The sequence below is a fragment of the Aptenodytes forsteri genome, unplaced genomic scaffold (genome assembly GCF_000699145.1).
Source record: "Aptenodytes forsteri isolate BGI_AS27 unplaced genomic scaffold, ASM69914v1 Scaffold99, whole genome shotgun sequence".
Lineage (NCBI taxonomy): Eukaryota > Metazoa > Chordata > Aves > Sphenisciformes > Spheniscidae > Aptenodytes > Aptenodytes forsteri.
Genome location: NW_008795321.1, coordinates 1038053 through 1053268, shown reverse-complemented (window position 1 = coordinate 1053268; position 15216 = coordinate 1038053). Strand labels below are relative to the sequence as shown.

Here is a 15216-nt window from a genome sequence, read left to right as displayed (position 1 = left end):
GCTTATCATTAAAAATACTTATTACAATTTGGCATGATAATATTAAAAAAAAAAAAAGCCTTCAAATGCCCTTCCCACATTTTGCTCTATTACTAGGATCACTGTTCTTGCTATGATTTCCAAGCTATGTATATGGCTATCTTACGCCACTGAGTGTAAGTAGCCTTTTCGATCTACTGCTATCTAACTTCATGGAGCATATAGTATAATACTTATAATAGATACTTAAAGAGGAAATGACAGTGTGAGGGGCATCTTCAAACAGATTACTTTTTGTCATTCTGTTTTTGTCTTCCTGACAAATAAGAAATCCACAACAAAATAGTGGATTTTCAAGCCCTCTGGGGAAAAATGCCAAATCTCTTTAACTTAAGGTGCATTAAGGAAGCCTTGCTTACAATGAGTAGGATATTTTTCAACTTTTCCAAGCTGCAATCTGTTGACAGCTCAGAATAGAGCAGTATTTCTGTTACTGTGGGTTCTTAATCACAATAGTGAACCTTTAGGAAAAGCTTGTTATTTAGTGCAATTTTGTAGGAAGGGGTGTGTTCGTGGCAAGTCTTGCATCCCTGAAACACATAAGGGTAATAAAGGTCCCCCCATTCTATTTAATTTTGAGAATAAAATGGTATTCTGAAGCAACTGAAGAAGGATTTCTTTTGCTCTAAATCCATGTGTGAGGAAAGGTAGCTGCATGGACTTCCATGAGGTTTTCTAAAATGAATGGAAGAACCAGTTGTTCCAGAAATAAGGGCTGACATGGAAGAATGCAGAAATTACTATTTTGGAAGTTGCAAGACTCTTTCCTAAATTGTTTTGGCAGTTGTGTGTAAGAAACTGATGTAGCAGTAGTCTACTTTTGCTCTAAATCCATGTGTGAGGAAAGGTAGCTGCATGGACTTCCATGAGGTTTTCTAAAATGAATGGAAGAACCAGTTGTTCCAGAAATAAGGGCTGACATGGAAGAATGCAGAAATTACTATTTTGGAAGTTGCAAGACTCTTTCCTAAATTGTTTTGGCAGTTGTGTGTAAGAAACTGATGTAGCAGTAGTCTACTTAGGCTTTTTGTTTGGGCAGGTATTGATTATTTTTAGTTGAAGGAGGATTAAATATTAATAGCAAGCTTAAAGATTTGATACTGAATCTCTGAATTAGCATTCATGCTAGAAAAATGTGAGACTTCCCACCCCCCCCCCCCCCCCTTCCTTTTACGGGTTCTACTTACCTACATCCTGTCAGGTAATCAAGATTTGGAAGGGAAGCTTTTTTATGGTACTGGAAATACAAAGTATTTCCATCTTCTTAAGGGTATAGTTGTACCTTTTTATTCAGAAGTGCAAAGGAGGAGTAAAAAACTAAAAATAAAAATCTATTCACAGGGAACTGCTGTTTATTATCTTGGGTCTCTGCAGTTTCTTGGTAATAATGTTCTCACTTAAGCAATGAAGAAATTTAGAATCTGAATCATCTAGCATTAAGAAAGAATTCTCTTAGCTTATTCTCACTATAGCCTTAAGTAGTCTCTTATGTCTGTTTCTTCCCCGCACCCCAAAGAAACAAAATTGCTATGGTAGCATAGTCTGGTTTTGCGAACACACTTTACAATGTTGGTAGCTTCTTCTGGACACTTAAAACTTCTATCTTATACAAGAAATTTATTTTTATATTGTGTAGTACATGCTTCAGAGGACCCAGGACCAAGATGAAAATGTGGCTTTGGAGGCTTGTGAGTTTTGGCTGACCTTGGCTGAACAGCCAATTTGTAAAGATGTATTATGTCGGCATCTTACTAAGTAAGTATTAAGAATTACAACTCCTATTTATTTTGAAATAGTCATCTTTAAATCAGTTGACTTCTTCCTGGTTACTCTTACAGAGACTGTATCTAGCTTGCAGTATGCTTAGAATTTTCCTGTAGCTAGTTCATGTGCATAGTAAAAATGGCTGTAGCACAGAGTTCATTGAAAAGACTTCTGAGGGTTTTAGACCCAACGAGCTCCAGAAGCAACCTAAACCATGTCACTGTGGTGCTTTACCTCAAGCTTAACAGGCTCTTAAGCTTCAGATGAATGCAAAGATGTACTAACATGCACTTAAGCTCAAAATCTCCACATGGCATTACCTGTAATATCTGGTGTACCAAGAACATGTTGTCTTGACTACTGCTGATGTAGGCATCTCCGTGCAATGCTTCTATGTGCATAGTCATGCAAAGGGTTCCCCGTTTTCTAAAGAGCATAACAAAATGGCATGACATCATTTGGATTTAGGAATCAATTTTATATCAATTGCTATTTTAACTTGAAGAAAGCATGTAAAATGTGTTCCTTCATATTTCTGCAGCCTGATAGTAGTTTTAAGTTTCAAAAACTATTTTTTGTAAGTTTCAAAAAGTTATCCTGTGCCTCAAAATGTAGATCTTTGATTAAATAGGAATGACTGTCCGTGTTTGAGACTTAAACATCTGCATTTCTGCAACAGTGCTTGTAACTTTTTTCCAGACTAATCTGAAGTCTTTTGCAACAGGAAATGAATTCTTCAGTGTTCCCAGTAAATGGATACTCTTTGTTTTTATACATGTGTGGAAGGTTTTTGAAATTACTAGGGCAGTTATCTCAAGATCTTGACTGGAAGAACAGAGTCACAGACAGAAGAGATGCGTTCTTTTCAGCAAAAATAAGCAGTATAGCTTTGAAGCAATTAAAAAAAATCAGCAAAATTTCAGTTTTCATAAGCAATCAGAAAGGAGAGAATTGAGATTAAAACACCTACTGTAGCAGTGGAGGAATAGGAGTTAAAAATAGGAGAACCAATGTTATGAGAAATAATTTTTAAGTTTTAAAATGGTTTTACTTAATTCCCACTCCTGTAAAAGGTAAAAGAATGATAGCACAATTCTTGAGTCTACCCACCCCCTTCCCAACACACTTCATGTTTATACTGAGAATAACAGTAGTTATTAACTGCTGGCTAAGAACTGTTTAGACTGAGAATAAGAGTAATTTTTAAGTACTAGTTAATAACAACTAGTATTAAACCTCTTTTGGCTGACATGGACACTGCAACAGCATCATGCTCAATTTTTTAAATTATTTTTAAAAAGTTTTTACATTTCTAGAAAAACGAGTAAATAAGAGTAACATTACATTTCTTTCATGATCTTTCAATGACATATTTGTTGAAAGCAACTTATTTGTTGGTGAGTCCTATTTGACTAGGGAGCTATGTAAGTTTGTCAATACTTGATGATAATCTTAATTTTTTTTTTAATATTGAATTAAAAGTAGGACAAGATCTTCCAAAAACCTGTTCATGTGGTATCAACATCTTGTTCCATTTTGCTCCTGTGGGCTTTCTTATAAAATATATAGCTCCTGCATACTTCATGACGTATGCTGCAGAAATGCCAATGAATTGGTGTTAATGTGAATACTTACTATTCCTTCATTGAAAGTTCAGAAGGTGATGTGCCATTGCAATGCATGAATGTTATTGCTGGCCTGGTACCTTCAAAAACAATACTCCTCAGCTGCAGAATATAGAGAGATTGAGTCTGTCACTGGTGCTGGGTCAGTCCACAGTGATTTCATTATTAGCTTGATTTGACTTATAATACACACTTTTATGGATTTTTTTTTTTTTTTTGTGGAGAATGTGTTTTTATGTGAAATATTTGATTTTTTTTTCCCTTAGTACTTTTTTTAGCTATACATCTGTACAGTTGGAGTCCCATAACCAGTTTAATAACAAAGTGAAATCCTAATACAGATTAGTCAAGATCTGTGCAATGTTGGAGACATCTTATTGAAGTAATAACAAAAGGATAGGAGGGCTTAATGTAGTTAGGCTTCTATCTTTAAGAGTGGTGAGGTAGAGTCTTCAGCCACAAACAAATAAAGTGACAACTACTATTGATGAGAGCCAACTTTTGGTACTTGTTTATCATGCATATTGTGGGAGTTTGAATTCTTACTGAAAACCTTTAGGCTTAATTTCCGAAAGGTGCTTCAGAATAAATTCATCATATGGAAGAATATCTGTTTTTTAAAGTTTAAAACTCAGTTGTGCCATCTGGCTACCCTCTAGTTAAAAGTTTGTAATTTGAAATTAACACTTTTTTAGATTACAAAGTATTGATGAACCTTATGAAATGGAGCTTGGTTTAGGTACTAGCTTTTGTTATCAGAGTAAGGGTTTTTTTTATTTTGGGTTGGGGGGGGTGAGGTTTACAACCAAAATTATGGCCCAGGTAGCTGAAAACTGGCTTGCTTTTTTATGTGTTATTTTGACGTGTATCAATATTTCTTTGTAGGCTGATACCTGTGCTGGTAAATGGTATGAAATATTCAGAGATCGATATTATTCTGTTGAAGGTGAGCATCAATTTCTTTTACTCTGTAAGAATACCTGGTTAGCTTCTGACCTGTAAATCAGAATGATTCAGATCAGAATGGGCAGATCTGGTCTACCATCTGTTCACTGGAGAATTAGCTTTCTGGGCAAGGTGTGCTGTTCCAAATACTAAATGCGACTGCTGCCATGTTTGTTGGAAAATAATCAGTGGGCTTTCCTGCTTTGTCCCTGTCCCCTCCCACCCAACTTAGGCAGAGCTGGAATATTATTACACATGCACTACTGCAACAATGCAGCCTAAAAAAAATGTTCAGAATTAGTTCTAATGCCTTCTAAATTGAATACATGGCTTTTTCCATCACTACATTTTAGAATATGTCTGTGTACCAGAATTTCTCTATCACTTCTTCTTTCTATTTCATTCCCATCGAGTAATTTCTTAACAAGAAGGATACTTTGTGTGGGAGCTTACCTCTCTTGCTTCTATGTTCCTGTCATTTTTCTGGTAAATGTGGCAGCAGAATGCAGGAACAATGGCATTTTTAGTTAGCTGGACAGCACAAGTGGGATGTGAATCTTTTATATGCTTGTAAAATCTTGAACTAAAACTACATTCTTAACTTCCTTGAGCAATATAGTTGGACTAGTTTATCTGATAAAACATTTTGATGACAGGGGGATGTTGAAGAAGACGAAGCTATTCCAGATAGTGAACAGGACATAAGACCTCGTTTTCATCGTTCACGGACAGTGGCTCAGCAACATGAGGAAGATGGTATTGAAGATGATGACGATGATGATGATGAACTTGATGATGATGATACTATTTCTGACTGGAATTTAAGTATGTCAAAGTAATGTGTAACCTGTTTTAAAATAGAGCTACTTACATAATACAAGAACCACAGTAAAAAGAGGACTTTATGTATAGGAATACCGAGTCTTTGCTTTTGAATACAAAAAGAACTATCTGCTGACATAATTGGTGGATGGGGTGGAGGGGGAGTCTTTCAGATGACACTTTGACTAGGTAACTGTATTGGCAAAAGCTAGCCAAGTTTATTTCTTATTTCAAATGTGGCAGATCGAGCTACAAATGTTTACTGGGTAAACATTTCAAGAGAACTTTTGGACTTAGAATTTTACAAGATAATAAAAATCATGTATCACCTGTTTAACTTCAGTTTGAAAAAAAAAAAGCTCTTACACGTTGATAGCTGGAGGAAGCTTAATAATGCTTTTTTTAACTTCAGTCTTCCCTCTGGTTTCAGCTGGGATAGAGTTAATTTTCTTCCCAGTAGCTGGTACAGTGCCATGGTTTGGATTTAGTACGAGAATAATGTTGATAACACACCGATGTTTTAGTTGTTGCTAAGTAGTGCTTACACTAGTCAAGGACTTTTCAGCTTCTCCTGCTCTGCCAGCGAGAAGCTGGGAGGGGGCACAGCCAGGCAGGTGGTGAGCAATTGCATTGTGCATCACTTATTTTGTGTATTCTTTTATCATTATCATTATTTTCCCTTCCTTTTCTGTCCTATTAAACTGTCTTTATCTCAACCCATTAATTTTACTTTTTTTTCCTGATTCTCTCCCCCATCCCACAGTGGGGGGAGGAGTGAGTGAACGGCTGTGTGGTGTTTAGCTGCCTGCCAGGTTAAACCACGACACCTCTAAAATTGGTTTGTGTGTTTCATTTTGGGTTTTTTTTTTTCTTTTTCCGTGTGAACATGCTATTACTGATGGCCATTACCTTTGGTTCTTTTCTATCTGAGGAATTTGCTTCTGACCAGAATATAGTACCTCAGTTATGAAGAGAGGACATAGCTGTGAGGAAACTGCAGTTCTGATGGCCTGTGTATGGGTCATAGGACCTTTAGGCCAAATAGGCCCTGTGGTAAGGAAAGAAAACTCCACAAAGTGATTTTTAAGCTCAGTGATAGAAAATAGCTAGTGAAATTCTGACAAGTCTGACTTAAATATACTCTGCAAGCAGCCTCATTGTGGAATAATGTTTTGAGATTTAGACATAGCCACATAATTTTTTTTTTTCTTCTAAGGCCTGAGTTTTCACAACAGGTGAATGTACCTTGAAGCTTATGGTCAAAAAAATTTGAGACATATCTGAATTTTATGAATTATTATTATTATTTTTTTTTTTTTTTTTTTTTAGAAGCAGATATGAGTGCAAATATGCTTGTTTCCGTAAAGCCTCTTTTTTAAAGAAAATACAGTTTTAGATCCATAATGCTGTTCTTGTCACTGCTGTGTGCAGAGATTGCGGGATGAAATACATATTTTCTGAAAAAAGTAGCTGAAATGACAGAGGGTCATCACAGTTTTGATTAAGATGGTGAGGAAGCTAAAGTTGTCCAGGAATGGTGGCCTGAAAGAGAAAGAGCAGAACAGTTAAGAAATCTGTATTGACATAATGTCATCTGGACTTGAGAGAATTTGGATTATCTGAAAATCAGAATTGTGTGCCCTATTTCTTATTCAGTGTTCTATATTTGACTTCCAATTTGAACAGAGAGGAAGCATCAGCGCAGCCTGACAGTTAGCAGCATTGATTACTAATGAGACCAGTTGGATCCTTTATGACAGATTAAGAAGGAACTGAGATCATAATAAGCAAAAAGTGCAGTATAAATTCTGTAATATGAGCATTCTTTATAAAACCACCTTAGCATTATTTTTTCTAGACATGACAACACCACAGCAGAAAAACAGAGTAAGGACTTCTGAATCGTGTTTTGCAGTTGTTCTGATTTTTCTTTTATGAGCTTTTGTTTGCTAAAAATATGGGATTAAAACTTTCAAACATATTTTGAGGTGTTCCTCTTTATATTGGTGCATCACAGAATAGGAGTAAGGTATAAAAGCTCAGAGGCCAGCAAATTCCTTTCACTCTCTAGAGTTGGATGATTTTGCCTTTTTTTGCTGAGACATGCATCATGTTTAAGCATTTTCTTTTGAATCAAATGCTAATATTTTTAGGCCATTTCTCCTTTCTCCTTAGTTCCTCCAGTATGTTTTATGCGTGTCACAGACCTTCCCCCTCTTCCTTAGTGTTATGCCATCCTGAAATCATGTAGTATATATAATGCTGCAATACAATGGTGTGGTTCCTGTCAGTGAGTGTTTTAATATCCCCAGTGTGTAAGTCCTTTTAGTGGCTATTTAAGTGCTGTAAAACTGGCTTTGTAAGAGCTGTGGCTTTGCACCAGAGCACGGTGGATCACTGTGTATTGTAATGAAATGGAAGTATCTTTCCTCGTAATGCCCTGAGACTCCACTGGCAGCTCAAAGTTAGAATGAGGATTATATTGCCTAACTACAACTACTTGTATAATAAGCAGGGATTAACATTGTTAATTCCCCTCAGGGAAATGTTCTGCTGCTGCTCTAGATGTCCTAGCCAATGTATTTCGTGATGAACTTCTGCCACACATCTTGCCCCTTTTGAAGGAATTGCTCTTCCATCCCGAATGGGTAGTTAAAGAATCTGGTATCCTTGTTCTTGGAGCAATTGCTGAAGGTAAGGCAACAGTGCATATCAGGTTGCTGAATTTTTGATTGGTTCTAAAGCAGCTCTGTGATTCCTTCCAGGTGAATTTAGTTATGCAAACAAGTGTCTGTCCTTAGCTGGTTTGGTTTTGGTGATTAATCTCTACATCTACTAATTGGTGACTGCAGTTATTTAATTTTTCATTTTCAAATCTATGCATGTTTGGGAGGCTAAATAACTTAGATAATTTCTGTTATTTCTCCCTTTCTTAACTCTGCAGCATATACTTATTGGTCTCTCGTGAGATACTACCTTGATTTCATAGAAGAGGAATATTTAATAAATTTGAGCCTTACATTTCATTTAAGTGTTTTCAGAAATGGAGAAGACCATTCGTGTGACTTCAGTGCCCTGAGCTGCTTTTTGTGGATGGTTCTCCAACTTAAATATGATAACTTCCATTCCTTTGTACTTACTCACAGGCTTGCTTGGCTTTTTGCCTGCTTTTCCAGCATCTCTGTCCCTTTTACAAGCTGAAGGAATACATTTGGGTCCATGCCTGGATTATCTTTTTCTTCCCACAGTGCCTAGTGAACATACTTTTTTCTTTGTTACTAGAAAACTTTTTTGTTGGTTTTGATTTCAAGTCAAGCAAGGTGAAAGTTAGTACTTCTGTTATTACTGCCCTTGCTGACTTGAAACGTGTAGTTTTTATTGCTGGTCAGTATTTGTATGATACTAGGAGAAAACAAGAAGAAATTTAAGTTTCTTAAGGAATCCTTTTTAATGATGTGATGATTCATTGTCACGACCGAGTCTTTCTCTACTTGTTGTCTTGGTTACTCTGAGTAGACTGACGTAGGACCTCCAAGCTTTATAAACTCGTGTTAAAAACTCATGTATGTATAAACATACATGTACTTGCCATACTCCATTTAATAAAGCAGAATTTCTGGAGATTGGGGAAGCACTGAAGTAGAAATGTAGTTGAAATGAATGTAAATTTAATTGGGGATTTTAATTATTGTTGATGTAAGGTTTCTTTTTGGGACTGAACATAAATTAGGTAGACTTGCTTTGAATATTGTTAAAATGTATTCCTATGTAATAGAGAATGAAAATATGTCCCTTCTAGGAAATAGAAAACAATAGAACCTTTTGTTAATGCTGGTACTGCAAGAGCTGTATTTTTCCTTCTAGGCTGCATGCAGGGTATGATTCCATATCTTCCAGAGCTGATCCCTCACCTCATTCAGTGCCTCTCCGACAAAAAGGCTCTTGTGCGCTCCATTACATGCTGGACTCTTAGTCGCTATGCACACTGGGTAGTTAGTCAACCCCCAGACACATACTTGAAGCCATTAATGACTGAGTTGCTAAAGCGTATCCTGGATAGCAACAAGAGAGTACAAGAAGCTGCCTGCAGGTAAGCCAAAGCTTAAGCAAAAAGCGCTATCCATGACACTGCTTTTCATGGGAAACTATTTGAATACCTTTATCAATGAATGCATGACTCCATTTATAGCTCTTAATGTATTTCTTTCTCTTTGAAATTGAAGTAGATGCAGCTTCTTCTGGAGTAGTCACAAATTACTCCAAGTTGTAACAGCATGAAAAAAGTTAATTTGTATTTCTCTTGTCCAGTTTGTTTTCAGAGTATATGAATCACCAAACTAAATAATTTCTTGTAGCAAAATAAATTGTTTGTGACACTTGTTTATTTTCAATATATGATGTTTCATTGACCAGAAATCTGGCTTTTTTTAATATGCATATGAATAAGGTCAATACTGATTGCAATGGAAAACTGTCCTATCATTGGATTACTGATGGTGTTTATATTTAGTTCAGGATTACCAAAACATTTGAGTTATGATTATTTCAAGGGATATTCTCTTTCTCTTGAAGGAAGATCCTGGGAGATAAGATTCCCTTGTCATGCTTGTCTGCTGATATTTAAAAAAATTCCAACAACCTAATGGCTCCATTAATGGACACGCCATTAATGGAATGGGAATGGGTGCACCTCTTGTGCAGGAAGCTCATCAAATAAAGCTTTTACATATCGGTTTGTGTGGGGCAGGAGTGTACACAGCAGACTGCCAAGAAGGTTTCTTCATAAATCAGAGTTAGATCTGCATGTGATTGTATGCTTAACACTTGAAACAGGCAAATTTTTTAATTATTATTATTATTGTTATTATTATTATCATCATCATCATCATCATCATTATTATACCCCACCCTCAAATACCAGTAGTGCCTAAGGACAAGGCTGAGGTCAGAGTTCTTGTGCTAAGCTTTGCACAAAAGGGGTAGATGTATCCTTGCCTGGGAACAGATACAGTGAACTTAATGAAAGCTAGTTAGTAAGATTTGAGTATTAAACACTGTTTCCTTTTTGTCTCTGAACCTTTTCATACATTGGGTTAGCAAATTTGTTGGGCTTTAACATCTGCTCCATTCTATCTTTTCATAGTGATAATCTTCTATTCCTTCCTGAATGAGCAGGAACATGGTGATACAAGAGTACTTCCTTCACACATTTTCAGATCCAAGGAATCAGATTATGTACAGATTCTTTAAAAAAAAAAACAAAAACCGAAACAAACCAAAAAACAACAACAAACAAAAATTCCACACTTCTGTTCATACTTTCCTTGTCCAAAACATGGTTGAAATGTGCACGTAGTTGAACACAGCTGTGTTGCTGTTGTTAAATACCCTTATGTAGTGCTTATGAAGGAAGTGCAATGGGCAGTGGAAACTGTTAAAGTAATAAGAAAGAGATAAAATGGAAATATTAAAAATAACAATACACCTGATTATTTTATTATTTGAAGCTCAATATCAGATTTATAGTGTGTTTTGAAATGCTTTCTTTAGAGCAGAAATTCATTAAAATTACTGTTGCAGCTTAAAAATAAACTGTCTGGTAAACTCCACTTTAAGGAAAATGTAGAACTGTTACAAGTCAAAATATACTTACTAGCTTTCTAAATTGCAAGGAAATACAATGATCCTTCTTGGAGAGGAGCAAAAAGCTGCATCCCTACAGTGAATAGTTGCACAGATCATTAATGGCTACCAAACTGAAAATTAGTCATAGGATACTGTATGTTTTCATCACTAACTTCTGTATCATAGCAGATGCCTAACTTTAATTTCTTACTGTTGAGAAATTGCTCCTTTAGTTGGTGACACCCAAAAAGATATTTTACTGAAACATGTTTTCCTGCTCACATCTTATGCCTTTCTGAAATAATACTTCATAATAATAAAATAATAAATAAATAAAATAAGAATGCTAGCCACTTAAGTGTTCACAGTTGCATTGTGTTAAGAAAAAGGCATTTCTGTATTTGGTAGCACACTAATAGAGGGGATAGTTCACCTCATGCGGTGATGCATGCATTTTTAGTGCAGGGACAGGCTAATAATAATCTTGTTGACGCAAGCTAGGCCAGTAAATCTTCAATAGCTCATAATTTTTTCCTTTCCTTAATGTTTCTCTGAAGTAGCATGTCAGTGTGTGTGGGGGGGTGTTTGTTTTGGGTGGTTTTGGTTTTCTAGCGCTGTTGTTCAAACACTTGACAGACAACCTGAAAAGTTTTCATGATGCCACGATGTGCTTTGACCAAGGCTGGCTAAAATTGTTCATCCCCTGTCTTTGCTTTTAGTTTTCCATGTCTTTCTGTATCTGTTTTTCTATGTAGTGAACTGATGTTGGCTGATGTTGGCATAGTAGTGGCACAACAGCACTAGGGCTTGAAGTGCAGCTACAGCATATATTCAAGATAGTGGGCCATTTTTAACTTAAGTAAACAAGTTTTTGTTATGGTTCCTACTATTTCAGTTAGTGTATTGTAACTTGTGTACAGTAATGCTTTTCTCGGTGGGGGCTTCCTGCGTATACATAATGGGGTTTATGGCAATATTTTTTAATTTTGTTCATCACAATGTAGGAGCTGAATCCTTACATGTTCAATCAAAATAGATTGAGGTTATCTCAGTAATACCATTTTGAAAAAATATCTTGGATGAATTTGAGGACTATATACAGTCTTATGTTTAAACAGAAATGGGTATTGTGGAGCATTTTTGAGGTCATTTTGTTTTGTTTTTTCCAAGATACTAACTGACCTGCTTTTTTCTTCCCCAGTGCCTTTGCTACTCTAGAAGAGGAGGCTTGTACAGAGCTTGTTCCTTATCTTGCATATATACTTGACACTTTGGTCTTTGCATTTAGTAAATACCAGCATAAAAACCTGCTCATTCTTTATGATGCTATAGGAACTCTGGCAGATTCTGTAGGACATCACCTAAATAAACCAGTGAGTATACCTTATGTTCTGTAGAAGCACTCATCGTGATTGAAAAACTGGTTCAGTGTTTTTTGTAGTGTGCTTTACATGTTATAAACCAGAAATGCTGATATTTCTATGTAGGTTTTGATAATACTAAATATTTACAGGTAAAATACATAGATTGCATGTAATTGGCCACTACACAAATATTTGCCGTTTTGAATAAACAATTGTGTGTGTGGTGGCTTGTGAAATGTGCTTCTCATCGTGATTTTTTTTTCTCGTGCTCAGAATTTTTCAGCTCAGAGGAGATACATATATCAATATTGATATGCAATGGTACTTTAGAGAAATTGGTGGAATATGTGTTTTAATTTCTAGTGACCACACTGTTTTTTGTAACCACTTTTAGTATAGCTAAGCTGCTCTCTGTGCCTCTTTCCAATGTACTGGAGCACATCATCACTAGAAATTGCTTTATCAGAGAGTGAGACAGGCATTCATTTTGTATATAAAAACAGAATCCTTTGGACAAAGCATAGATAACACATAGGCCAACAGTGGGGTTTGGGTGGTTTTTTAGTGTACGTATATTAATTAATAGAATATGCATACATCTCACGTGTGCATCTTCTTATGATGGTTATTGAAACTTGTTTTATTTCTCTATAGTGCTTCACATGACATAGACACACTAGAATAAAACAATTTGAGTTATGTCCATGGCATTTTACTTGCCATCTGAGACCCCACACCACCAAATGACCTCTTTTTCAGTATCTCTCTGGCCCTGGCCACCTTGACATTTGACAGCACCAGGAGGAAGCTAAATGGGAGCTCCTGGTGATGGTGGGACTTTCTTCAGTCACTTAGAATTTTGTATCTTTGGACACAGCATTAGCTGGCAGCATCTGTTGGCTCTTAAGATACCTTCTGGGAGCAACAGTGCTATAGGGATGCCTTGCTCAATGTCCTTGTGACTGTGGCTGTCCAGTGGCAGGGAGGATGCAACAACTGTATACAGAATGGGTAAGTGCGTCCTTCTGGAGGGATAGGAAACTACTTTCTTCCTGGATGGTTAGTTGCTTGAGTTTCAGGAACTTGGGGGGATAGGGTTGTAGCATCAGGGCAATGGGAAATGGAGAAAAGCAGGTGGCAGATGCACAGCCAGATTGCATTGCTAGTAAAATCATTTTTCCGTAGGCCCTGAGGCAATCATATAGAATTGTTACAACCCAGGCAGCTATTAAAAGGTGCTAGACTGAAAACAAACCTGGAGGAAAAGATTCACTCTGCAAAGGAACTTATGTGCTTCAGCAGAAAATCTTAAGACACAGATTTTAAATTCTAATATTAAACTACTTCTACGTATTGCAACAATTATTGAATTATGGTATGTCAGGGATTTTTTGCTGGAAAAGTAGAATATATATCGATTCTTAATACATCCATTTTCTAGCTTGGAAATAAAATACTATGCAGTGAAGTGTTTCAGCAGCTGATGCATTTTCATCCTAACAGGAATATATTCAGATGCTAATGCCGCCATTAATCCAGAAGTGGAACATGTTGAAGGATGAAGATAAAGATCTCTTCCCTTTATTAGAGGTAAATGTTAAAATTTGAATATTTTTATCAACTTCTTTTAGGAATTACACTTTCTACTAAAGATGCTCCTACTAGGAAGTATGACTATAAAAGCTGACAGCGTTAGGTGTTTCCCATTATGGAGAAAATATTCTGACTATAGTAAGAAAACTTTGTGACTAAGGAAATGTCATTAGATTTAGCAGAAATCTTTTAGATTTTTCTTCTGCCATTCTGGAGTGTTTTCTTTGATGGGATTCTTTTAGGAAAAAAAATGTAATGTTCCATCCCCCTTTTATTCTTGTCTTCTCTCTCCTTGCTCTCCCTTCATCCCTCCTTTAAACCTATTGTCAGACAAGCTGACGGTATGAACCAGACCGTGTAGTCTATTCTCTGTACTTTCCCAGTGTGAAGCAGGAAAGCACCTCTGGAAAAATTAGTTTCATAACTCTTAGGTAATGTTAGGGCTTGTACGTGGTCAAGATACTGAAGCTTAGTGTAAGTGCTGGCTGAATTATCGTAACTGGTTTTGTATGCGCTTTCTTGGCTACCTCTAAGAAGGTGCTGCTGCTGAGAAATTTTCTCAACTGGTATACGTAGGAGAGAGTAACAACTTGCTGATAGTTGCCTTGGCTCAGCTAATCGGTACTGCTGTTCTAGGTTGTGTTTACTTAATCAGTTACATGTGGGTATACTTAAAATGCTAGTATCTTTTAATTTACCTCTCCCAAGTAAAAGGCACTTCAGGGATGTGAGGAAAGGTAGTGACTGTTTTCTCTCTTTTCTTTTTTTAATTCCAGTGCCTGTCGTCAGTTGCTACTGCCTTGCAATCTGGCTTTCTTCCATACTGTGAACCTGTGTACCAGCGTTGTGTAAATCTGGTGCAGAAGACCCTTGCACAAGCCATGGTATTTTTCTATTGCTATTCCAATGTTTTCAGAATATCTCCTTAAACCAATATATTAACTACGTAAAGTTATGGGTTGGCAGGGAGCTTTGCAGTATAACCATTGAATATCTAAATAAAGCTGCAGTTCTGAAACTTTTTTTTTTTATGCATACCCCTGAGAAAATCTAATACTCATTTTGAAAATGTGTACTTATTTGTTGCAGTTGCATAATGCTCAGCCAGACCAATATGAGGCTCCAGATAAAGATTTCATGATTGTGGCTCTTGATTTACTCAGTGGTTTAGCTGAAGGACTTGGAGGCAACATTGAACAGCTGGTGGCTCGCAGCAATATCCTGACACTAATGTACCAGTGCATGCAGGTGAGATGAGTAACCTGTTTGATCCAAGGATTTTCCTTCTTAAGACAATCAGAAACACTTCTAGAATTGTCATTTTTTTCTTCCTTTCTTTAGGATAAAATGCCTGAGGTACGGCAGAGTTCTTTTGCATTGTTAGGTGATCTGACAAAGGCGTGTTTTCAGCATGTTAAGCCTTGCATCGGTAGGTTTCT

The 15216-nt window shown here is 36.5% G+C and overlaps 1 protein-coding gene across 1 annotated transcript in view; it reads left to right on the top strand.

Annotated features, from left to right (window-relative positions):
- TNPO1 (transportin 1) overlaps window positions 1-15216 on the top strand; it is a 60785-nt gene that overhangs the window by 29934 nt on the left and 15635 nt on the right. The window contains exons 8-17 of the mRNA XM_019472241.1: window positions 1676-1794; window positions 4314-4374; window positions 5030-5198; window positions 7737-7889; window positions 9060-9285; window positions 12022-12193; window positions 13688-13774; window positions 14554-14661; window positions 14867-15025; window positions 15119-15206. Coding sequence (XP_019327786.1) covers window positions 1676-1794; window positions 4314-4374; window positions 5030-5198; window positions 7737-7889; window positions 9060-9285; window positions 12022-12193; window positions 13688-13774; window positions 14554-14661; window positions 14867-15025; window positions 15119-15206 — 1342 coding nt within the window. The remainder of the gene's footprint in view (window positions 1-1675; window positions 1795-4313; window positions 4375-5029; window positions 5199-7736; window positions 7890-9059; window positions 9286-12021; window positions 12194-13687; window positions 13775-14553; window positions 14662-14866; window positions 15026-15118; window positions 15207-15216) is intronic.